General features: G+C 36.9%; 1 protein-coding gene across 1 annotated transcript in view; it reads left to right on the forward strand.

The window, feature by feature from the left end:
• ptprb (protein tyrosine phosphatase receptor type b) overlaps nucleotides 1-24,264 on the forward strand; it is a 42,157-nt gene that overhangs the window by 16,703 nt on the left and 1,190 nt on the right. Inside the window, exons 8-29 of the mRNA XM_051891387.1 lie at nucleotides 1,290-1,550; nucleotides 2,934-3,197; nucleotides 4,600-4,863; nucleotides 6,206-6,469; nucleotides 6,588-6,857; nucleotides 7,101-7,364; nucleotides 9,755-10,003; nucleotides 10,234-10,503; nucleotides 12,038-12,316; nucleotides 16,059-16,208; nucleotides 16,291-16,552; nucleotides 17,536-17,642; nucleotides 17,867-17,972; nucleotides 18,057-18,137; nucleotides 18,229-18,310; nucleotides 18,500-18,590; nucleotides 20,105-20,181; nucleotides 20,483-20,617; nucleotides 21,067-21,189; nucleotides 22,117-22,280; nucleotides 22,376-22,511; nucleotides 24,104-24,213. Coding sequence (XP_051747347.1) covers nucleotides 1,290-1,550; nucleotides 2,934-3,197; nucleotides 4,600-4,863; nucleotides 6,206-6,469; nucleotides 6,588-6,857; nucleotides 7,101-7,364; nucleotides 9,755-10,003; nucleotides 10,234-10,503; nucleotides 12,038-12,316; nucleotides 16,059-16,208; nucleotides 16,291-16,552; nucleotides 17,536-17,642; nucleotides 17,867-17,972; nucleotides 18,057-18,137; nucleotides 18,229-18,310; nucleotides 18,500-18,590; nucleotides 20,105-20,181; nucleotides 20,483-20,617; nucleotides 21,067-21,189; nucleotides 22,117-22,280; nucleotides 22,376-22,511; nucleotides 24,104-24,211 — 4,007 coding nt within the window. The 3' untranslated portion in view covers nucleotides 24,212-24,213. The remainder of the gene's footprint in view (nucleotides 1-1,289; nucleotides 1,551-2,933; nucleotides 3,198-4,599; nucleotides 4,864-6,205; nucleotides 6,470-6,587; nucleotides 6,858-7,100; nucleotides 7,365-9,754; nucleotides 10,004-10,233; nucleotides 10,504-12,037; nucleotides 12,317-16,058; nucleotides 16,209-16,290; nucleotides 16,553-17,535; nucleotides 17,643-17,866; nucleotides 17,973-18,056; nucleotides 18,138-18,228; nucleotides 18,311-18,499; nucleotides 18,591-20,104; nucleotides 20,182-20,482; nucleotides 20,618-21,066; nucleotides 21,190-22,116; nucleotides 22,281-22,375; nucleotides 22,512-24,103; nucleotides 24,214-24,264) is intronic.

The raw sequence follows: 24,264 nt of genomic DNA on the forward strand, positions 1-24,264 counted from the left end.
GCTACTAAAGACATATTTAAAACAGTTCATGTGACTACAGTGGTTCAACCTTAATGTTATGAAGTGACGAGAATACTTTTTGTGTACCAAACCCCCCCCCCAAAATAACGACTTTATTCAACAATATCTAGTGATGGGCGATTTCAAAACACTGCTTCATGAAGCTTCGGAGCTTTACGAATCTTTTGTTTCAAATCAGTGGTTCGGCGTGTGTATCAAACTGCCAAAGTCACGTGATTTCAGTAAACGAGGCTTCGTTATGTCATAAGTGTTTCAAACCATTTCGAAATTTCAATGGTTCACATGACTTTGGCAGTTTGATACACGCTCTGAACCACTGATTCGAGAAAAAAAAAAAAAAAAAAAAAGGTTTGTAAAGCTTCAAAGCTTCATGAAGCAGTGTTTTGAAATCGCCTATCACTAGATATTGTTGAATAAAGTCGTTATTTTGGGGTTTTTTGGTGCACAAAAAGTATTTTCGTCACTTCATAACATTACGGTTGAACCACTGTAGTCACATGAACTGTTTTAAATATGTCTTTAATACCTTTCTGGACTTGAAAGTGTTGATTATATTGCTGTCTATGGACGAGTCATGTACCTTTCGGATTTCATCAAAAATATATTAATTTGTGTTCTGAAGATGAACAAAGGTCTTACGGGTGTGGAACGACATGAGGGTGAGTAATTAATGACAGAATTTTCATTTTTGGGTGAACTAACCTTTTAATACCTGTGTACTCAGCTCCAGCTACTTGCCTGTTTCAGTTTTGTGTTAAATTAACTCCCACACCTTGGTTTATTGCATTTCCTGTGTGTAATGTTAGGACGGCATATACAGACGAGGCGATACAAGCGTTGCTCCAGTTCTGTTCATTTTATTAATAACTGCTCAACAGCTAACACAACATGTATGCACTCTATGTCTATCGACTCACTCTGTTTACCTTATTTCCCTCACTAGCTATGCATGTCACAAACGATTAGGTCATTCTATATATTACCATTTATATAACCTAAACAGATTTTAAAGTTATCATTACACCACATTTGTGTGTCGTTACAGTAATGTGTCATTTCCAAGTTTAATCAACAGGGTCAGCAATGAGTAAGCTGACTATAAGTTGATTTCTCTAAAAATGTAACACTCTGACTATAGGATGCTCAAACAAATCATTTATTTGTTTGTTTGAAAAAGAAATAAAAGAAATTTTGAGAAGCATTTCAAACTACCATTATTCGCCTAACCTATTGATCATTTATATTTATTATCTCTCTGTGGTTTTCAGTGCCCGCTGCTGTTTCTGACATCTCTGTCACTAATAGTGGTCCAGACTTTCTGAATGTGTCGTGGAAGGCAGCAGAAGGAGATGTGGACAATTACATGGTGATATTGAAGGACCAGGAGAAGATCGTACACACACTCGCTACGTCTAAAGCAACCACAGAGTGTGTGTTCAGAAGCCTGGTTTCCGGCCGACTGTACACCATCTCCATCACCACACACAGCGGCAGTTACAGGAACCAAACGCTTGTACAGGAGAGAACACGTAAGACATAATAGTAGCTCTGTTTTATCATATTATAGTTCTTAAAGTTCTTAAATCACATGTCACTGCAAAATAAAGGAAATCCTAAAAGGTTAGTTCACCCAAAAATGAAAATTCTCTCATTAATTACTCACCCTCATGTCATTCCACACCCGTAAGACCTTCGTTCATCTTCGGGAACACAAATTAAGATATTTTTGATAAAATCCAATGGCTCAGTGAGGCCTGCATTGACAGCAAGATAATGAACACTTTCAGATGCCCAGAAAGGTACTAAAGACATATTTAAAACAGTTCATGTGACTACAGAGGTTCAACCTTAATGTTATGAAGCGACGAGAATACTTTTTGTGCGCCAAAAAAACAAAATAATGACTTTATTCTACAATATCTAGTGATGGGCAATTTCAAAACACTGCTTCATGAAGTTTCGAAGCTTTATGAATCTTTTGTTTCGAATCAGTGGTTCGGAGCGTGTATCAAACTGCCAAAGTCATGTGATTTCAGTAAACAAGGCTTCGTTATGTCATAAGTGTTTCGAAATTTCAATGGTTCACCACTGGGGGGCATGAGTTTGGCAGTTTGATACACGGTCCGAACCGAGTAGCATCTGCCTTCAATACCGGAGGCTAGCATTTTCAGGACCGCATTTCTAGGACCCTAGCAATGATTTAGTTGTTTAATTGATTAAGTTTAATTTATATATTTTCCTAACCAGCCCCTAGCCCTAAACCTACCCGTTAGTAACCCTGTTTAAATATTTAAACTAGATAATGCTGTCACAAAAACTAGGGTCCTAGAAATGCAATCCTGAAGCTGCTGCGGTCCTAAAAGTGCAGCCTCCGGTATTGCAGGCAGATAATATTGTCCGAACCACTGATTCGAAACAAAAGATTCGTAAAGCTCCGAAGCTTCATGAAGCAGTGTTTTGAAATCGCCCATCACTAGATATTGTTGAATAAAGTCGTTATTTTATTTTATTATTTTTTTGGCCCACAAAAAGTATTCTCGTCGCTTCATAACATTAATATTGAACCACTGTAGTCACATGAACTGTTCTAAATATGTCTTTAGTACCTTTCTGGGCATATGAAAGTGTTAATTATCTTGCTGGCAATGGAGGCCTCACTGAGCCATCGGATTTTATCAAAAATATCTTAATTTGTGTTCTGAAGATGAACGAAGGTCTTACAGGTGTGGAATGACATGAGGGTGAGTAATTAATGACCGAATTTTCATTTTTGGGTGAACTAACCCTTTAAATTATATGTGAATTTTGACTTTTTCCCATTACAATTAATTATTTTTTTTAATCTACTCTGCCCCCCATATTGCAATATTAACTTTACGCTGAGAACTAAATTGCATTATTTCCTCTTTCAGAGCCATCCACAGTCCAAAACCCCACGGCTATCCACTCAGCCAGAGATGACTTTCTGAAGGTTTACTGGAATCATGCCTCTGGGGATTATGACTATTATGAAGTGGCAATCGAGTATAACAGCACACGTCTTCAAAGTCAGAAGCTTAATAAGACACAACATGAGTGTGTATTCAGTGATTTGGTTCCAGGACGCCTCTACACCGTGACCATCAGCACTTGGAGTGGGCAGTACAACTCTACCATCTCTATACATGGCCGAACATGTGAGTGACATTATGTTTTAGCATCTGTTTTTCCTATTATAAGGAAACAAGCACTGATGTTATTGCAAACACTCATTCAAAATCAATATCACTGATCACAAATCATGTCATGTGAACACCACTTAACTTTTGAACTTTTGAAAAGTTTTTTGATATTCCAAACTATTTGCATGTATCACATCAATTAATTTGACCTCTAATGTACCGCATCTCCACAATTTTCACTCTCACAAACACTTCAATTCTAGGTGCGTCACCTCTTTCTAAAATGCAACTAAACGGCCATTGTTCGGCTTTGTGATTGAAGAACTTCATTGCACCATTATCCACCCTCCCCTCTTCAACTGTCATGTGTGATTTTATGTAACCTATGCAGCAAAATATTGTCCATGAAAGCTATTGGCATTGCAATAGCTTTCAATACAAGATATTTAGAAAAAACTGGCAGCGTGTTGAGATGTAAGGGAATAACCAAAAAATCAATGTGAAATGAGCTGAACAAACAAAAACATTCTTATTAAATAGCTCATGCATGTCGTTAAAAATAAACTTCAGCTATGCATTTCTAATAGTTTTAGAAGGATATACACAGTCTTCAGAGGTGCAGTTTTTCTACATCCAGGGACAGAACAACGTTAGATGGTCTTACTAAACAGCAGTATCGCCCTTTTGATTGATTGGACAGACATATGTTACAGGGTTAGTTCACCCAAAAATGAAAATAATGTCATTTATTACTCACCCTCATGTCGTTCCACACCCGTAAGACCTTTGTTCATCTTCAGAACACAAATTAAGATATTTTTGATGAAATCCGATTGCTCAGTGAGGCCTCTATTGCCATCAAGTTTCATGAGGGTGAAACCACTGATTCGAAACAAAAGATTCGTAAAGCTTCGAAGCATTGTTTTGAAATCGGCCATCACTAGATATTGTTAAAAAAAGTTAGTTTGTTTTTTTGGCGCACACAAAAAGTATTCTCGTCACTTTATAACATTAAGGTTGAACCACTGTAGCCACATGAACTGTTTTAAATATGTCTTTAGTATTTTTCTGGGCATCTGAAAGTGTAAATTAACTTGATGGCAATAGAGGCCCATCAAAAATATCTTAATTTGTGTTCAGAAGATGAACGAAGGTCTTACGGGTGTAGAACGACATGAGGGTGAGTAATAAATGACAGAATTTTCATTTTTGGGTGAACTAACCCTTTAAGAACACTTCCTGACTCTACATACACGTCAGGGTTGTGTAGATCAAAATTGTGACTAATGCAGTATGTTTTTATTGTAATACTTTTTAATTTTCCATTTATAAATGATGCTGTTTTTCACTTTCTAGTTTAAGATGTAATCAGTGGACCACAATAAAATTCATTTCATTTCACCCATGTGTTTTTCAGTTCCGGGTGCTGTGGGTAATTTGTCCCTGACGGAGTGTGGAAGCAGTTTTTTGAGGGTGAATTGGACGTCTGCTCCAGGAGATGTCGATAATTATGAAGTTCAGATTCTCTTCAATGACACGCAGGTGTCACCAGCTGTGAATCTGAGCAGCACAGTTAGGGAACACCTGTTCTCCATGCTCACACCAGGCCGTCTCTACAAGATGGTGCTGTCTACTCACAGCGGGTCATACCAGCGTGCCGAGATCATTGAGGGCCGCACCGGTACTGCAAGATTTTTATTGATCATGTACAACTGCTTGAACATAATCTCATGAAATTTCTCAAACATTTTGCTCCAAAATCAAAAGATAAAGTAAGAAATTATATTTTCTATAAAAAATGAAGAATATTTCTTTTGCATTTGCATTGTGATATAAATGTCATGGATTCAAGTATACTGTATATACCTCATAGTAGTGTTTGTTGTACCGCCTTAAATTTATGCTTATTTTAAATCATTGTAATACAATTATTTATATATATATATATAAATAATTGTATTGCAATGATTTAAAATAAGCATAAATTTAAGGTGGTATAACAGGGGTGGGGAAGAGAATTTATCTCGTTATTTCGACATAATATCTCGTTATTTCAATATAATATCTCATCATTTCGACATAATATCTCGTTATTTCAACATCATAAGTCGTTATTTCGACATAATAACTCATTATTTCGACATAACTCGTTATTTCGACATAATAACTCATTATTTCGACATAACTCATTATTTCGACATAATATCTTGTTAATTCGACGTAATATCTTGTTAATTCAACATAATAAGTCGTTATTTCCACATAACTCGTTATTATATAACCCAAAACCCAACACCTTCCCCTAACCCTTCCCAATAAATACATTTAATATTATTAAACACTCATTAGGCAGTTTATTTATTTATTTATTTTTATTGAAAATAAATGCCTTTCTGATGTGATATGTGATGGGAAAATAGAGAAGAGCGAGATTCGAACCCGTAGAGATCACGGTAAAAGCCAGGACTGCGAGCCAACTCGCTACTGCGGCACCACTAAAGACGCTGAATTTTGTGCATCTTTTATTAAACTTGATATATAATAACGAGTTATGATGTCGAAATAAAGACTTATTATGTTGAAATAACGAGATATGGCGAAATAATGACTTAATATCTCGAAATAACGAGATAAGTTTTCTTTTTTTTCCCCACCATGCGGTTCAGGGCTTCCGTAGTGTAACAACAAAGGCACATTTTTAAAATAAAAACATTTAATAAGGGTAAGAATGGTCAATTTTGATTTCATGGTGACTTTAAATGGATTATTACCTTTGATGTGTTACATTTTCTTAAAAAATAAATAAATAAATAAATAATTGTGTGACTTTGGAGCAAAATGTTGAGCAATATTATGTTATTTGTAATAAATTTTAACAGAAGAATCACAGATTTTTACACTCATTACTCTCAGTTAGGTGTTGAACCTGATAGAATTTGAGTCAAGATGCATCATTATCAGCACCATAGTTGTATATCCTTTGTGTAACAGCTGTGGTTTTTTCTCCCCGTCATGCCACCCAGTGCCCAGTCAGGTTCGGAGTGTCCATCTGAGCGCCGGCACTGCAGACGGCAGTCTCAGAGTCTCTTGGTCCTCTGGCGATGGAGACATGGACTTCTACTCAGTGTTTCTGTTTCAGGAGACACATATCCAGGACTATAGTCATATCCCTAAACACATCACTCAGACAGAATTTCAGAACTTACAACCTGGTCAACTGTATTCAGTTACTGTGCAGTCGGTCAGTGGAACACAGAAGAACAACAGCACAACTAGTGGCAGAACTGGTGAGAGACACACATATTAATGGTGGTTTACATGCTAGGACAAGAACTTCTACAGGAAAGATAACACTTCATGAATTTGATTCATTACATAATGTTGTCATGTGTGCATGTGTTTCAGACCCCTCCGCAGTCACCGGTCTGCGGGCAGATAATAAACTCAGCACACACAGTCTGTTGGTGAGCTGGACGGCAGCTGTGGGTATTTCTGATGGATACAGTCTCCAATTACTAGATGACAATGACACAGTGATTGCCAACGCCTCTGTGCCCGCCAATAACAACAGCTGCCTCTTTAAGAATTTAACTCCAGGAAGTTGGTACAAAACACACGTTCAGACAGTCAGTGGCACTGCCAAAAGCAAAGACGTCACCACTAAGGGACAAACACGTAAGACACCTTTTTTGTGTTTAAAGTAAAAATGGACCCAATTTACTTTCTTTTCTTATTCATTTTTTTTTTTTTTTTTTATTCGTTTTAGTAGTATTTTCACAAGTGGTAGTAGTATTTTCATTCTTAGTATGCAAATGAAAAGCATTATGAAAAGCAGTTACAGAAAAACTCAGATTCCAAGTCTTTACCGGTCAATGATGACAAGACATTTTACAGAACATGTTCTCCAAATCTCCTCAGGTCCAGCAGCAGTGACCAGACTACACATATGCTCCAACACAAGCAGTGAACTTTCATTCTGCTGGGCTGCAGCAGAGGGCTGGGTTGACGGGTATGATCTTGATCTATATGATCAGAACAATACCCTACAGTCTCACAAGGAACTGGGAAAAGATGCTGTGAACTGGTCCTTCACACACCTGCAGCCAGGAATGCTGTATAAAATGATGATCATCAGCAGGAGTGGGAAGCTGACCAGTCAATCATCTATATGGGCACGTACAGGTGAATAATGAAGCTCTTCTCAATATGAATGAATTATGAATTATTTCCGTAACATTGTATCTTTGCCTTATATTTACTCATATTGGAATCGGTTGACAGACAGTATTGCTTGGAAAAAGGTCTGGCTTATACCTAATCAATAATTAATTACAAACAAAGTCAAAGAGGTATCATTCAAAATTTTACATAGGATTTACCCAGTGAAGCATTACCTTGTAAAAGGTGAAATTGATGTTAAATGCACTTTATGTGACAATTGCCCTGAAACTGTGATCCATCTGTTTTGGCACTGCCCATAAGTAAGATCATTTTGGCAAAATATTTGTGATTTTATGGCAAAAAATATTGATGACCAATCTGTGCTGTTTTGGAAAGATGTAGTATTTGGTCATATGGAGGACTGTAGAAACAAGCGCAGCCAGATTTATATAAAAAACCTTATACTCTTAATGGCAAAATTTCATATTCATAAATGCAAGTTTTCTTGCAAAAAACCCTGTTTTATATATTTCAAGAGAGAATTTGAACATTATATTGACTCTATACGATATTCTTTGAAGCAAAAAGCAATTAAAAATTTGTAAACTTTTTGATATTTTTATGTAGATTTAAATTTAGCCCCCTCTAGTGTACCTTTGTTTGTTACATATTTGATGTCATATATTGTATGTTGATGCTTCTGTAACACCTTTTCTGATTAATAAAAAAAAAAAATTGAATGAATTATTTACTAGTTACTAGTTAAAATGCTTCACAGCTTTTCCCTGCTCTCCCCAAAAAACACCCTGTCACTCTTTATAAGTGTCAGAAACTTTATTAAGAATCAATACTTGCCCCATGGATTTGATTTTTTAGAGAATTGTTTTACCTTAATTATGAGACAAATTTATAGCTTAAGTTTTCTATAACCATGTTTCAGTGGTTATAACCCCATGAGTGGAACAAATATATTATTAGACTACTACAAAAACTAAAATTTGAAGTAAAATATATTTCTTTAACAAAAGTAAAACTTAATACCAATGGAAGCTTGCAAAAGAATAAAAAATGTAAACTTAAATTGTAAATGTGTGCTAACATATGTATGAAAACACCTCAGGTTATGTATGTAACCCGACTAAGAGGGGAACAAGATGCCACGTCATGACATTGATGCTACGGGAATGCGTCTACGTGAGCCAGGGTCTAAATGCGCCAGTCTGATTGGCCAAATGTATGGATGTCACATCACAACAAAGTGCATAACCAAGTCCATGGCTGCATCCGAAAACTTAGGCAGCTGACTTGTTGCCTCGCTGCCCTTCAGGCAATGACTTTGCAGGCCGCATTTGCGCATGAAAGCACCTCACGAAACTGATTTCGGACAGACTTCTGAGGAAGCGTAACGGTTTAAAGATCTACAGCAAAATAGCATGAGTTTTGGTGATAACTAAGCAAATATTTAAGTACTACAATAGTAATTCCTTGCTAGAAATGACATCAAAAGTGGAAAACAATTTTTTAGCTCAACTGTCACAGAATGGAAAGCACAGGATTGTGGGATATCAAAGGCAGCAAAGGATACATCTATGCTGCCTTCATAAATCGATCAGATGAAGGTATCTCAGGAGACAGGAAGTGAAGCTAACTTTGGATTCAGACGTGCCTTGAGGCCTTCCTACCTTTGAATGTGTCCTCCGAAGGCAGCATTTTTCAGTTTTCCGGATGCATCTCATAAAATAGACACCAGAAACATGCGTCGACAGATTTAATTGTCTGAAGAAGACGTTCAAGTGTAGCTGGTAGGGCTGGGACAATAAATCGTTGCAATAAATCGCGAAAAGATTCTGGATCGATTCTGAGATTTTCTGAATGCATCGCGATTCTTTCTCGAATCAATTCTGAGCTTAGTTTTTAACAGCAGATGGCACTGTGTGCTTTAGAAATGTTCGAAAAGTTCGAAAAGGTTGAAGCGAATTACAAGGGTGTTTGCAGTGGGCTGTTTACATTAACCTTGCATCATAAAAGCATTCTAAGGTGCAAGAACATTCTCAGACTCAGCCGAATGCACGAGCGCTCTTCTTTGTGAGCATTTGAGCGTGCGGTTAAAAACTAGCCTAGAGCGCCATCTGCTGTTACAAACTAAACTCAGAATCGATTCAAGAGAGAATCGCGATGCATTCAGAAAATCTCAGAATCAATCCAGAATCATTTCTCGATTTATTGCAAAGATTTATTGTCCCAGTCCTAGTAGCCGGGACATGGCAATGAGACGAAACCTCTCTTTCCCCTCTCAGGAAACCAGGTTACATACATAACCTGAGATGTTCTAGCAGTTAGCAATTTCAATGAATTCTATTTTTATTTTTTTGTTTAAATGTTTGACAAAACTTGTTTGTTTGTTTTCCCAGCTCCTGCCTCAGTCATAGACCTTCATGTTGACAATCAGGGTCATATGGACAGTCTTCTTCTGAGCTGGTCACGTGGTCCTGGAGCACTTACTGGATATTCAGTCACTGTAGATGGCTTTCAGCAGCGTTTGGGCCCAGAGAGCACTCAGGTGGTCTTCCACAGACTAGTGGCTGGTCGGCTTTATCCTGCTACGATTCAGACTTGGAGTGAAGATCTGACCAACACTACAACTGCAGTAGGGCGCACAGGTCAGTCATAAAGCCCTAAAGTTACTTTTTACATGAGTACTTCATGACAGAAAGTTCATTTTTGGGTGAACTAACCCTTTAAAGTATCATACAATTTCAGAACACTATATATAAACATATAAAGCATATAAAGCAACATATTTCATCAGCTTGGACATTTAGCTAAAATCAAACCACAACCAATGCACAACAGATTTGAAAGCTAAATTATTCCTATTATATCAAAACAGTTCCTGCACCACCATCATCAATGTCCATCAGCAGCTCTACCGGCTCAGTGGAGATAAAGTGGCATGTCCCATATACAGGAGACTATGATGATTTTGAAGTGACATGGTTTCCTCAGGACACACTTCAGGTTTCTCGTCTTAATTCCACTCAGCGTATACTCAGAGGACTTCATCCAGGCCGGCTCTATAACATCAGCCTTCGGACTGTCAGTGGGATGACACACAGTCCTGTGACCTACAGCAGTCCTGTTTATCACACTGTCAGAACCCGTGAGTACAGATTCATCAACCACTAGAGGTCACACCAGGATTAACAAAACAGATCATGTTGAAAGTTACTTGTGGCCAGTACCACATTGTAAAGTATTTAAACTAATTAAAAACTGTAACTAAGTTAAGTATGTGATTAACCTGATGAAAGAACACATACAGTAAATAATTTTTTTTTTTTTTTTTTTGCATGTGGCTCTGATTTAAGTTTTTTTTTTTTTTGGAATCTGTTCTGATTTTTATACCCTAATTACTCACCCTCATGTCGTTCCACACCCGTAAGACCTTTGTTTATCTTCAGAACACAAATAAAGATATTTTTCATAAAATATATGGCAGGCCTCCATTAAAAGCAAGATAATTAACACTTTCAGATGCCCAGAAAGCTACTAAAGACATGTTTAAAACAGTTCATGTGACTACAGTGGTTCAACCTTAATGTTATTAAGTGATGAGAATACTTTTTGTGCGCAAAAACAAAATAACGACTTTATTCAACAATATCTAGTGATGGGCGATTTCAAGACACTGCTTCATGAAGCTTCGAAGCTTTATGAATCTTTTGTTTCGAATCAGTGGTTCGGAGCGCGTATCAAACTGCCAAAGTCACATGAACCTTTGAAACGTTTTGAAACTCTTATAACATAATGAAGCAAACAAACAAAAGATTCGTAAAGCTTCAAAGATTCATAAAGCAGTGTTTTGAAATCGCCCATCATTAGATATTGTTGAATAAAGTTATTTTGTTTTTGTTTTTGCACACAAAAAGTATTCTTGTCGCTTCATAACTTTAAGGTTGAACCACTGTAGTCACATGAACTGTTTTAAATATGTCTTTAGTAGCTTTCTGGCTATTTGAAAGTGTTAATTATCTTGCTGTCAATAGAGGCCTCACTGAGCCATTGGATTTTATGAAAAATATCTTAATTTGTGTTCCGATAATGAAAGAAGGTCTTACGCGTGTGGAACGACATGAGTAATTATTGACAGAATTTTCATTTTTGGGTGAACTAACCCTTTAATGAGTGTTTTTGGTAAACAGAATCAAAAGTGGGATGAACCAGTTGCTGGGGTGAACCAATCCCATCCCACAGTTAATACCTAGGCAATGAAAAAGAATCTGTTCTTTCTGGGATTGACTTCCAGCCTTATATATTTTTCATAGAGCTCAGAATGTTCAAGTGTTGATAAAAATGGGTATAAAATTTGAACAGAAAAGTGTGGGTGAGTTCTGGATTGTGCATTGAGGTTTTAGATACACAAACATGACCTGCAAAAAAATTTACATTTAGCTACATTTGCATTTAGCAGACGATTTTATCCAAAGTGGCTTACAAAAGAGGAACTAAAGCAATTTGTCAAAGAGCCAGCAATATTTAAAAAAAGATATGATGGTCTCAGAAGTTCCACCATTCCACCACAAGTTTTTGCATAGTGACTTTGTGAATATTTGCTCACAAACTCAAATAGTAAACTCTGTAAAGTTCAGTTTATTCAAACAGCTTTAGATAAGGTATTTCTTTTTTCTCTACAGCTCCACATCCAACTCCGAGCATCCACTGTTACCCTTTGAGCTCCACTTCTGTCTCCTGTTCCTGGATGCCTCCAAAGTCCGATTATGACTCTTATGTTGTGGAATGCCGCAAACAGGGTTCCAGGACGCCGGTGTACACTTACACACTGGGACACAATACTCTCTCGCAGCATTTTGACAAGCTGGAACCCTTCAGAAACTACACCATTTACATCACAGTGATGTCTGGAGACAAGCCGAGTTCAACCACAAAAAACAGCGTTATCACTATGCTTGACAGTAAGTGACAGTAGAACACAAGCTTGCTCGTTCTACCTGAAATCACCAACTCTCATGAATGACTTCTGGTCACTTTGTCTGTGCCTATTACTGTATAATGTGATCTCAACATGGCAGCCATCATGAGGAGCAACCCACTCAGTGTAAAATAAAACAGCTTTTTCAAGAACACAGATTTCATGATTTTAATCAAAGAATTACAGAGTTAATACATTACACTTTTGCACAGATTTGCAGTCTGGATGAGTCAATGCTAGTTGCCTGAGGTCAGAGCCAGGTTTTGGGCAGTCGGAGTTGACAGATTTCACAGAAAAATCACAGACTCTGATTTTTTAGTTTCAGACTTTGATTCTGTCAGGGGATGTCAAATATGTTTTACATTTTGAGCTGATTATAGAACACATTGTTTTCATTTGTCGTGCATGTCCTAGCAAGGAGCCGCACGTTATTGCATGAGTTTGTTGTTTTCGGAACGAGTTGAAAATTTTGGTAGTGTGTGATCCTCAGTCATTTAGTCATTCAGTCATAATACCTATATTTCCACTGCCCTTGACATTCACGCCCTCTTAAAAATAGACTTGTCCCCTCTATGCACTCGTTTCCTTGGTTTACTCATGTACGTCATGCTTTTAAAGCTGCTGGATGTTGCCTAGATCATTATAACCATCCCAGCTTTGTCAAACCGGGCATGCTATAAGAAATAAATGGGAGGACAACTTTTGCAAAATACCCTGATGGATACAGTGTACACCAAAGTCAAATTAAACAAGTGAATGAACAAATGGCAACAATTCTTTTCAAAAGTATATTCAACTATTTTCAGGATATTGGAATTATTTCTTAATTCCCCTAAATTTTTTTTATCATATTACATAGATCCTGAATTGGCGTACTTTTAACTATAATGTTTCCAATATAAATTTTTTGCTCTTCTATTTTTTTTTCTTTCTAATTTCTGCCTGGGCTTATACTCTATCATTAGATAACAATAATGTGTTTCTTTCATTCAAAATTTCTTTCAACAATACTTCTTTTCCTTAATTTTTTTTTTTTACACTCTTCATTCCACCAGGATACTAACCCAACCTTCTACCGTTACTTCTAGGAATATTTTTTTTTTTTGCTGCATTTTGTATAATTGTAATTATTTTTAATAATTTTTTGTTGCTTTATTTATTTAATTTTTTTTTTCTCAATCCTTCATCCATCATTCTAAAGAATCTTCCTAATTAGCTTTTTCATAAATCCATTTGCCTGCCCTTTCCTGATTCATCTTTCTTACTTCATTTATACCTATGATTACACTTATTATTGGATAGTGATCACTTCCTATCATACATTCCTCTAATACCTCCTCACAATATAGCTGAAACCAGAGTTAAATCTAATACTAGTTTCTTACCTTTGTTAATGTCAACACAAGTGTAACTACCAAATTCTTTTGGTTAATGGATTCTTTAAATCCATTAACTCTTAAATCACAATCCCATTATGTAACTGACATTTCCACCCCATATGATATTATGTGCTTTGAAATCTCCACACCAAATAACCCTGTCCAAACCTTCTATACTTTCTAAATCCTTAAATATTAAATTTTGAAAAGGATTTGAGGCGATCACCCTATTCCTAAAAAAGCCTGGCCTCGTCCCTTCAGACATGCATAATTACAGATGGATTTCTAATCTTCCATTTCTATCAAAGGTGCTAGATAAAGTAGTTGTCGCTCAACTACGAGCCTGTTTGTCATCTCACAACCTCTATGAATGCTTCCAATTAGGTTTCCGCACTCTTCACAGCACTGAGACGGCACTTCTAAGAGTTGTCAACAATCTTTTTATGGCTGTTAACTCTGGCTTCATCTGTATCCTAATTCTTTGTGTTCTACACCATTTGTCCTCTGCGTTCGACACCAATTCTCACAGTGTTCTCATTTCACGTCTCTCTGCTCTTGGTATCTCTGCCCTATCCTGGTTCATTTCCTACCAGTCTGATCACCAGCATTACATCTCTATCCATCAGGCTAAGTCCACTACTGCCCGTCTCACGCAGTGTTCCCCAGGATTCTGTTTTTAGTTCATTATATTTCGTCATGGCTTTAACTTTCATTGCTATGCAGATGACATCCAACTTTACATCCATTCTCAACATCTCAAGGTTATTTTAATGAACAAGGAACATACAAGGAGCAAATGCTAATAACACACTACACACTTAACGACGTTGATGACACCAAACAAAGAATGAGAACAGAGGGCTTATATACATACAAGAATAATCAACAGAACAAGAAACAGGTGCGTAACTCAATTAGAAACTATGGCAACAAACTAGAAACAAGACCTCAGGCAAACAGGAACAGGCAAAACCATGAAATTGTATCTAAACTGGACATGATTGTTACCGTAATACCGTCTTTTAATATCAAAGATGCAGAGACTTTAGTTCATGCTTGCATCACTTCTCGACTAGACTATTGTAATTCTCTCTTCTATGGCTTACCACTTGGACAATAAATAAGCTCCAATACATTCAGAACTCTCCAGCCGGGGTCCTCACCTATACTAAGAAATCTTCACATATCACTACATTTTTACGCAGACTACACTGGCTACCCATTCGCTACTCCATTCAGTATAAGAGACTTCTTATCGCATTCAAAGCCCTCTATTATCTTGCTGCTCTGTATATCTCTGATCTTATTCATTGCTACACCCCAGTTTGCACATTACCCCACTCACATTGTTTGGTTGCAGGGCCTTCTGTATCTCTGCCCCCAAAATCTGGAATCCTATTCCTCAACACATCCGTAACCTCACATCTTTACATATTTCAAAACCCACCTTAAAGTTGCAGTGTGTAACTTTTAGCGGCATCTAGCGGTAAGGTTGTGAACTGCAACTAACGGCACACACTGCTTGCACCCCTCCCTTTTGGAGAAGCTACAGTCGTCTGAGAGAGTAGAGAGTAGCTTGTGTGAAGCAATGAGGTTTCTTCTTACTTTTAACAAAGAACGTTCTCTGCTTCTAATAAACCAGATGACTACTACTACTACTACTACTACTACTACTTTGTGCGGATTCAACATAGTGATGATGCAAGCTGCCTCTAAAAACATGAACTATTTAGAAGAAGAACAACATAGTGACTAAATGTGCTCTGTAGAGCAGGTTGTCCGTTTAGGGCTGCTGTAGAAACATCCCAGCGCATAATGGTGACTTGACATGGAGGGGGGACGCACATCTGTATGTGATAGAAATGGCTCATTCTAAGGTAATAAAAACATAATGGTTCATTATGTAAGGTCTTTATGTACCACTGCAAACATAGTTATGTATATTATATTGCATTTCTGTCAATAGATCCTCCCAAATTTTACACATTGCATCTTTAAAACATATCTTTTTGCCATATTTTTCTGACTTCTGTCTTTGATCTTTTTCATATAATGTTCGCTTATCTGTATCTGTATGTGTTCTCTATGGTTGCTGTCATGTTATTTGTTATTTCATTGTAAATCAACATTGTGTTTGCAGAAAAGTGCTATATAAAACAAACTTATTATTATTATTATTATTTAGAGTATGATGCCTAGTGTTTTAAAATCTGTTCCAGTTTTAAAAGATTTGTAGTATACTCAAGCCTTTAACTGACTAATTACAGTATATAAAGAATCACTCAGATGTCTCAAGTTGTCAAAATGCTATGACAGAATCTCAGCAGGTTGATATTTGTTTTTCAGGGCCCCCCATCCCACCAGTGACGGTACGGGTCAGTGAGCGATCCTCGGTCATCACCCATTTCACCATCCTGTTTAATTTCAACTGCAGCTGGTTCAGTGATGTTAATGGAGCCATTCGTTTCTTCACAATAATCGTCACAGAGTCAAATGGTACCAGTCATATTTAATTTAATTTATGCAAATATTATTGTTATTTGTCCCTGATTATGTCTCATTTAAATTTAATTTACAGATGTTGATAATGTCCTGCCGGAGCATAGACATCCTCTGCCATCTTATTTGGACTACAGACAAAACCACTCCATCAAAGCGTACCAGACTGGCTACTTTCACAGCCTGTGTGCAGAGGGATCTGACAGCAAGATCCGTGTTTTTGAGATAAACCTTGGAGCAGGGATGAAACGTTTGGGGGGAGCTTGCAAATGGGATCCAGAATCTATCCAGCATGGAACGCATCTCTGTGACGGGCCGCTCAAACCCAGAACATCATATCGGTACTGCTGAATTGTTTTATGTAATATTTGTTGTAGTTTCTACCTTACATTTAGGGTTGTTAACTTGTTTATTCATCTCAACTTCAATGTGTTTTAGTGCAAAGAATTGTATCTTTGTTTTAAAAATTGTACAAAGTAGCATAACAATTTTGACATTTAGCATTTACATTGAAAATTTAAATAATTTTAGTGAATATCACACCTGAACTGCCATCATACTTTCCTTCTACTGTGGAACACCAGAAAAGATGTTTAGCAGAATGTTTATGGTGCTCTTTTTCGTAGAATGAATCGTGATGGGTGCTGTAAAATTCTAAAAATGACCAAAAAGTGATTACATTAAAATATTATATAATTGACATTCATTCACTTAGAGCACGATTTACTATATACATATACATACGATATACATGCGCATGATTTATAAATCGAGGGAACGAACTAGTAAATCGTGCGCACGTTTTAGTAAATCGAGTGAACGAAATAGTAAATCGTGCGCATGTTTTAGTAAATCGAGGGAACGATTTAGCCTACTATTTTTGTCCTGCATGTCATGTCCGGGGCTCCGTAGTATTGTCATTTGTTGGTTGATTTGTCGATGTTCTCAGTTCTGCTCCCTGGTTTTTTGTGTTAGGTTTATTTTGGTTATTGTTATTATTTAAATAAAGTCCACTTGCACTTGGATCCTGCCTTCTCTTATCTCTGATACTCAACATTAAACCAGAACACGTGCATTCCTATTAAATTGACTGCATTTCACCTAACAAGTTGCAACAGCAAATGTGACTGCTCCTTAAGGCAGCCTGAACATTCTGCTTAACATCTCCTTTTATGTTCCACAGAAGAAAGTCACAGGTTTTGAACAATATGAGGGTGGGCTAATGATAGAATTGTAATTTTTAGCTGAACTAATTGTTTAAATTTCAATTCAGACAGGTTTAAGATAATGTAATTCTAAATGTATTCACACTCTATTGTCTCAGATTAAGTGTTCGTGCCTTCACTCAACTGTTTGATGAAGAAAACAGAGAATTTACGCATCCCCTTTACACCGACACTTACCTCTCCCTCCCACTATTAACTCTATCAGGTAAGACACTGTTATCTTTATCGAAATATTTGCTTTTTAGCATTTAGAATCGAAAGCACAGTTGAGTTGAGGGTTCTTGAGAAAAGAACAACAACACAGGCCAGACTCATCATTTTCCCATGTGCACTACCATTGTGTCACAACTCCAACCTATTTTTTATTTATTTATTTATTTATTTTTCTTAAATAATGTATTTTTTGTCATTTATGTTTTTGTCACTTAGCGCCACGAAATGGCCTTACAGGTGGAATCACGGCTGCTACATTTCTAGTCACTATGGTGCTCGCTGTGACCGCCTTACTGATTTACAGAAAGAGGGCTCACAAAATGTGAGTACACTCACACACACACACTTGTTTTAACCCAGCTTTTTTTATTACTATGTTGATGTATTTGTGTCTGTGTGTTTTAAGAGCTGTGCAGGAAAGTCCAGTGATGAAAATGTGTATGTGGAAGGCCTTGCCTACCTCACAGATGTGCTCAGGCATAAGAAGGTACCAAAATAGTTCATTTTTGTTTATATTAATGATTTATTATTATAAGCATTAATGTTATTTATTTGGAATTTTCTCTATTATGTACTAGCCCAATCCAAGCAGCCCACTTTGAGTCGCATCTTGCTAAACTTCAAGCTGATTCCAGTTACCTTCTATCTGAAGAGTTTGAGGTAATGCATTGCATATAATCAAATCAAACACTAAATATTAAAGTCTATAAAAAGCAGTAATGGTACAAATAGCAGACTTGAAAGCCCAGTCAAGTCATCTTTCCACTTTAAATAATTTATTAGCAAATAAGCTGAAATGTATGTATAATTTGGTGATTTTTGCATCAACCTTTACCTGATGGTAAAAAGGGCCTAAAGGACGTGGGGCGGATTCAAACTCAGAGTGCTGCACGTCTACTTGGGAACCGAAGCAAAAATCGATACAACAATATACTACCCTGTAAGTAGAGACATATGGCATTGTAAGAAATATACAATGAAAATATACATTTACATTCTGAGTATTTTAGACTTGCCATGATATCATAAGTTTCACACCGATATGGTATAGGCTCTCAAATCAATTATATAAGTATTTGCGCTGATTGGACGCTAGGGGGTCCTATGGGGTCATTTTCGCTATGCAATTTCCTACGCAATAACGAAAAGCATCATGATTCTAATTTTTGTAACTAAAAATTCAAATGAAACTTTAAAAATGAATACAAATAAATGATAAATTATGAAATGTATTAAAATTATGAATAATTTCATTAGTTTAACTTAAAATGATGTGGAAAGATTGAGGAACTCCACATGTGTCCTTCACAGAAACGAGTGAGCATTTGCATGGTATTGCATGAACAAAACAAATGTTTTGTAATAAACTTAAAGGCACAATATGTAATATTCCACTAGGCCAGTGTTATATATTTTGTTCAGCTGGGTATTTACAATATCCCAAATGTTTCCAACTATTTGTAAATCGCGAGAAAATCGTGATTTTAACCAAGGAAATGGGACGTGTCCGGGAGCCGCCTGTCAATGGCGTCATTTCTGTAGATTTTTATTTTGTAGAAACCATGTAAACACCAAAGATGCTTTAATATATTACATGTTTTATTAGACAAGGGAACCACTGTTTGGTTACATTTATAGACAGAAAACGAATTATTGTTATATAGCTCAACACGTTTAGTCTTATTGTTTAAATCTAGTTTTCTTGATTTTCCGAGAGTACCATGCTTTTACCATGTCTCAGAGAAAAACACTATTTTGTCAAGTAGCTAAGTAATTTGTTAATATGATATACTAAAATCGATCTAGCTTACTGCAGTGTGCAACAAGTGTCTCACAGCAGCCGCTGAGCGAACGCACAGAGTAATGTTATAACATTATTTTCAACGCAGTCAAAAACAGCGCTCATAAGCTTGACCGGAAGAAGCGGAAGCGGCGACTGTGGCATAATAAAAGTTCCGCTGCTCGCAAGGTGTGTGTCGCGTCGTCTCTCATTAGCAATCGCTCCAGCGGCCTCATTCAGCTCCAACATCACACGGCCCTGCGCTGCTTCATACTACGGTAACGTTAATAATCTCATCCATGAACATGATTTCTGCCTGAGTCCCATCCCGATTCTTTTCCACCGGCTGTGAGGTGTAGACGACATCTCCCAAGATTCCGCGCTCAAACTCTGTGTCATCAAGCTAAGCCTTTGTTTTGAATAGGTGACCTCTAGCGGCAAAAATTTACATATTGTAGCATTAAATGCAGGATATTTTCTTTCAATATCACAAGCAAGTATCATTGTTCATTACCAACTGCGAGTATACCCATACGAGTATAACCGCTATTACCGTATACCGTGGCAAGTCTAGAGTATATTTCGTGATTCTTTACTATGTGTGCTCAAATTAAACAAGAACTACTGATAGTTTAGTATCTCTTCTCATTTACCACATTACTGATTATTTGCAGACGACTCAACGCGGGTAAGACTGTCTTGCTTGGAGGACAACCCCTGCTCAGACTACATCAATGCTAACTACATACCTGTGAGTTGAATATGTTCTTCATTTGATGGTTCATTGTCTAAAAACTGTGCAGAATCGTGAGTTGTGTGGTTTAGTAATTAAAGGTGGAGGTTCATGGAGGTTGTGGATTTAATACTGATAACTAGCATCATGGATGCAGCATCATGCAAATGCAAATGTTTTGTGCTGCAGATCACAGAAATTACTAACAATTTCTTTTAAAATAAATAAATAAATATTTGTACCCTGTTCATGAACCTCAAAGCAGTCAACGGTCCTTTTTGTCCACAGGCTCAAAAGTATTTCTGTATCTGTTTAACAGGGAAACAATTTCAGATGGGAGTATATTGCCACACAAGGGCCTCTCCCAGGTACCAAGGATGATTTCTGGCGTATGGTGTGGGAACAAAATGTGCACAGCCTTGTAATGGTAACCCAGTGTGTGGAGAGAGGCATGGTGAGTTCGTTTTTGTTTGTTTGTTTACTTTTATCATCCCCCATAGGGAAAACCTATTTAGCAGCAGGGAGGTAACAGGCATAAAGATAATACATAAAACATAATACTCATCTCACAAAAAAACATAGTTCATAAAATAAACTACCTATGAAGAGTTCATTAAGCCAGCAGCCATTCAAACAAAAGAAACCTTAAATCATTTTGTTCTTCCACCTGGCACTCTAAAATGAAGCCCAGGATGCAACAATTAAAATTCTTTATATAATGGGTGATCTAATTTCCTTTAAATTGACAACTTAAAATTGTCAGTGAACTGTCCTCTGTCCAAACTTGGACCCTTATTTTCTTAACTTTCTCTCTATGCAGCACTGACTTATAGTGAAGAGGCTTCTAGTACAATTTTTCTATTGATGTGAGCTCATACTTTTGTGGATATGTGTATGATTCAGGTGAAGTGTGATCGTTACTGGCCGATTGACAGTGAGCCTTTGTATTATGGTGATGTTGTGGTGCAACTGCTTTCTGAGAAGGTCCTCCCAGAGTGGACAATTCGGGACTTCAGGATATCATGTGTAAGTGTTAAATAAGTGGATATATTCAACATGAATACAATTATTCATTACTTAAAGGTAAAGTGTGTAATTATTTTCAAAAGTAAATTGTTGGGTTATTCACCGTAATCAAAAGATAAAAATCTAAATAAAGAAAATGTTTTTAGGGCCATGACATTATTTTCATGATGCTCATTTACTCAGTAAATCTTAACTATAGTAATTATGTGGATATGCTAATGTAAAGTACAGTTGGATATACTGTACATCAATGTATACTAAGTATTTGTTGCGCTCAGTTCAATTTATGCTGATTTAAATAAAATAAATATGGAATAAAATATTTGAATGACTGTATTACAGTTATGACAATGAAAATGTGAGGAAATGAAAATGTGCGAAAATGCAAATGATTGTAGTGGTCCTAAAATAGGTTTAATTTTCTTAAGGGTGCAGTGTGTACATTTTAGCTACATCTAGTGGTGAGGTTGCGAATTGCAATATAGAGAAGCTACGGTGGCCAACACAGGACAAAGATGTCGTCGTCTGAGACAGCAGAGAGTAGCCAGTCAAGCAAACACGTCCTGTAGAGCAGTTTATCCGTTTAGGGCTACTGTAGAAACATGCCAGCGCAAAATGGCGACTTAACATGTAAGGGTAACTACCTTAGTTACTTAAATGGGTAACTATGCCATTTAAGCAGATAGAAATGGCTCATTCTAATAGATCCTCCTAAAATGTACACATTGCACCTTTAATGCAAAATAGAATTTGGACATTTCTTTGCAAGATTCACCAGTTTGCAAAATCTCTTTTGTAATTTGCAATTTAGATGCCGCAAGTACACAGAAGCTCTTGTATGAAGAAAGAAAGTGTACGACCGAATGACTATAAAATAGCAATTAGTAGTAGTTCTGAAATAATGGTGCAAGGTTTTTTTTTTTTCAGGAGGGTCAGTTGAGATACCCCAGGATGGTGCGTCAGTTCCATTACACCATTTGGCCAGATCACGGAGTACCGGAGACAACCCAATCGCTCATTCAGTTTGTGCGCACAGTCAGAGATTACGTTGACAGGACAACCAGTCCTGGAGTCACTGCAGTACACTGCAGGTATCTGTGTCACCTCCTAAACAACTTTGAAAGACATTTCATAGTGTTCACACTCAAAATCATATTTACAATGGATATGTTTTTCTTTCTCTCAGTGCTGGTGTGGGCCGAACTGGCACTTTCATTGTGCTGGATCGTGTTTTACAGCAACTAGACAGGAACTGCACAGTGGACATTTACGGCTGTGTGTTTGATCTACGTCTGCATCGCTCATATATGGTACAAACTGAGGTATGAATCTGTCTGTAGTGACAATTTTTCAGAGTTGAGCCAAACCCATCTGTCACAGGACAGATCACAGTTTACAGGCCCATTCACACCAAGAACAATAACTATAAAGATAACTATGTTAACGTCCACACCGCCAGATAATAATGTCCCATAAATGTTGTTTCTTATGCTCAAATACCATTAAAAAAAGCAAACGAGTTAAAAACGAGGGGCCCAGCAGAAAAAGTTTGGGAAAAACAGATGGGAATTACAGATGTAACTGGGAAACCCGAAGCATGGCTACTCTTCATAATAGAATAAGCTTCAATGAAGCAACTGTTCTAAAGTGACGACAATTAGTAATGGAGACTTGGGCTCAACTGTTAAACTAAACTTGAGATTTGAAGCATTGGCGGAAGGAAGTAGTTCTGCACAAAAGAGGGTTTTTAAAGGTACTCCGTTGTTGTTTCTTATTTATTTACTAGGGCTGGGACAATAATATTTGCAATAAATCGAGAAATGATTCTGGATCGATTCCTAGATTTTCTGAATGCATCGCAATTCTCTCTTGAATCGATTCTGAGCTTAGTTTGTAACAGCAGATGGCGCTCTAGGCTAGTTTTTAACCGCACACTCAAATGCTCACAAAGAAGAGCGCTCGTGCGTTCGGCTGAGTCTGAGAATGTTCTTGCACCTCAGAATGCTTTTATGACGTGAGATTAATGTAAACAGCCCACTGCAAACACCCTTGTAATTTGCTTCAACCTTTTCGAACTTTATGAATGATTAAAAGGTATTATTTTATAGGCTGTTTCTAAAGCACGCAGTGCCATCTGCTGTTAAAAACTAAGCTCAGTATCAATTTGAGAGAGAATCGCAATGCATTCGGAAAATCTCAGAATCGATCCAGAATCATTTCTCGATTTATTGTCCCAGCCCTATTATTTACACTTATTGTGCCGTGGAACTGTTGTATAAAAGCAGTATCACACGCATAGTCATGTGATATGGCTATATATCAGCAAGGCTGTGATTGCCTCCACATAGCCTAATCAGAGCCGTGCTGATTTAGACACATATCACACTCCTACTCGTGTGATATTGCTCATATATAATCATAAATATTAAATGAATATAAATAATCATTTATAATTTTGACTCATTCCTTAAAAATGGTTTAGGCTGAAATGCGAGGATTATCATTTTTGTCAAAATGTATTTAAAATGAAAAGTTACTCTTTAGAATGTTACCATAAACATTGCCCTGCCCCACTCATATGGTATTAATTTTATTTGTGCAGGCTGTAAAAAAAAAAAGTCTTAAAAATCCTTAAATGTGATTTTAAAAACGCTGCAGATTCCCTGGATATAGTTGTAATTTGGACTTCCTTATTTTCATAGAATTAGAATGAATATTTAAACTTTATAGTTACTGTTGTAGTTATCGTCTTTGGTGTGTATAGGCCTTAAGACATCTGATTTCAATCAGAAATCAATTGACTAAACATGTAGTAGCTTATTATTACTCTAGTTAGTGTATTCCCACTGTAGTTTTAATGAAATGTATGAATTGGTTTATTAGCTCACTAATATGATGGGCTTGTCTTCTGCAGTGTCAATATGCTTATATCCATCAGTGTGTGCGGGATGTTTTGAGGGCTCGTAAACTTTGCTGTGAACGAGATAACCCTCTTTTCCCCATCTACAACAACTTATTATAAATGTAAGTATTATATGTGCTTGTGCCTAAATGGATAATATTGCAGTGGTTTAT

This window comes from Ctenopharyngodon idella, chromosome 4 (genome assembly GCF_019924925.1).
Source record: "Ctenopharyngodon idella isolate HZGC_01 chromosome 4, HZGC01, whole genome shotgun sequence".
In the NCBI taxonomy this organism is placed as follows: domain Eukaryota; kingdom Metazoa; phylum Chordata; class Actinopteri; order Cypriniformes; family Xenocyprididae; genus Ctenopharyngodon; species Ctenopharyngodon idella.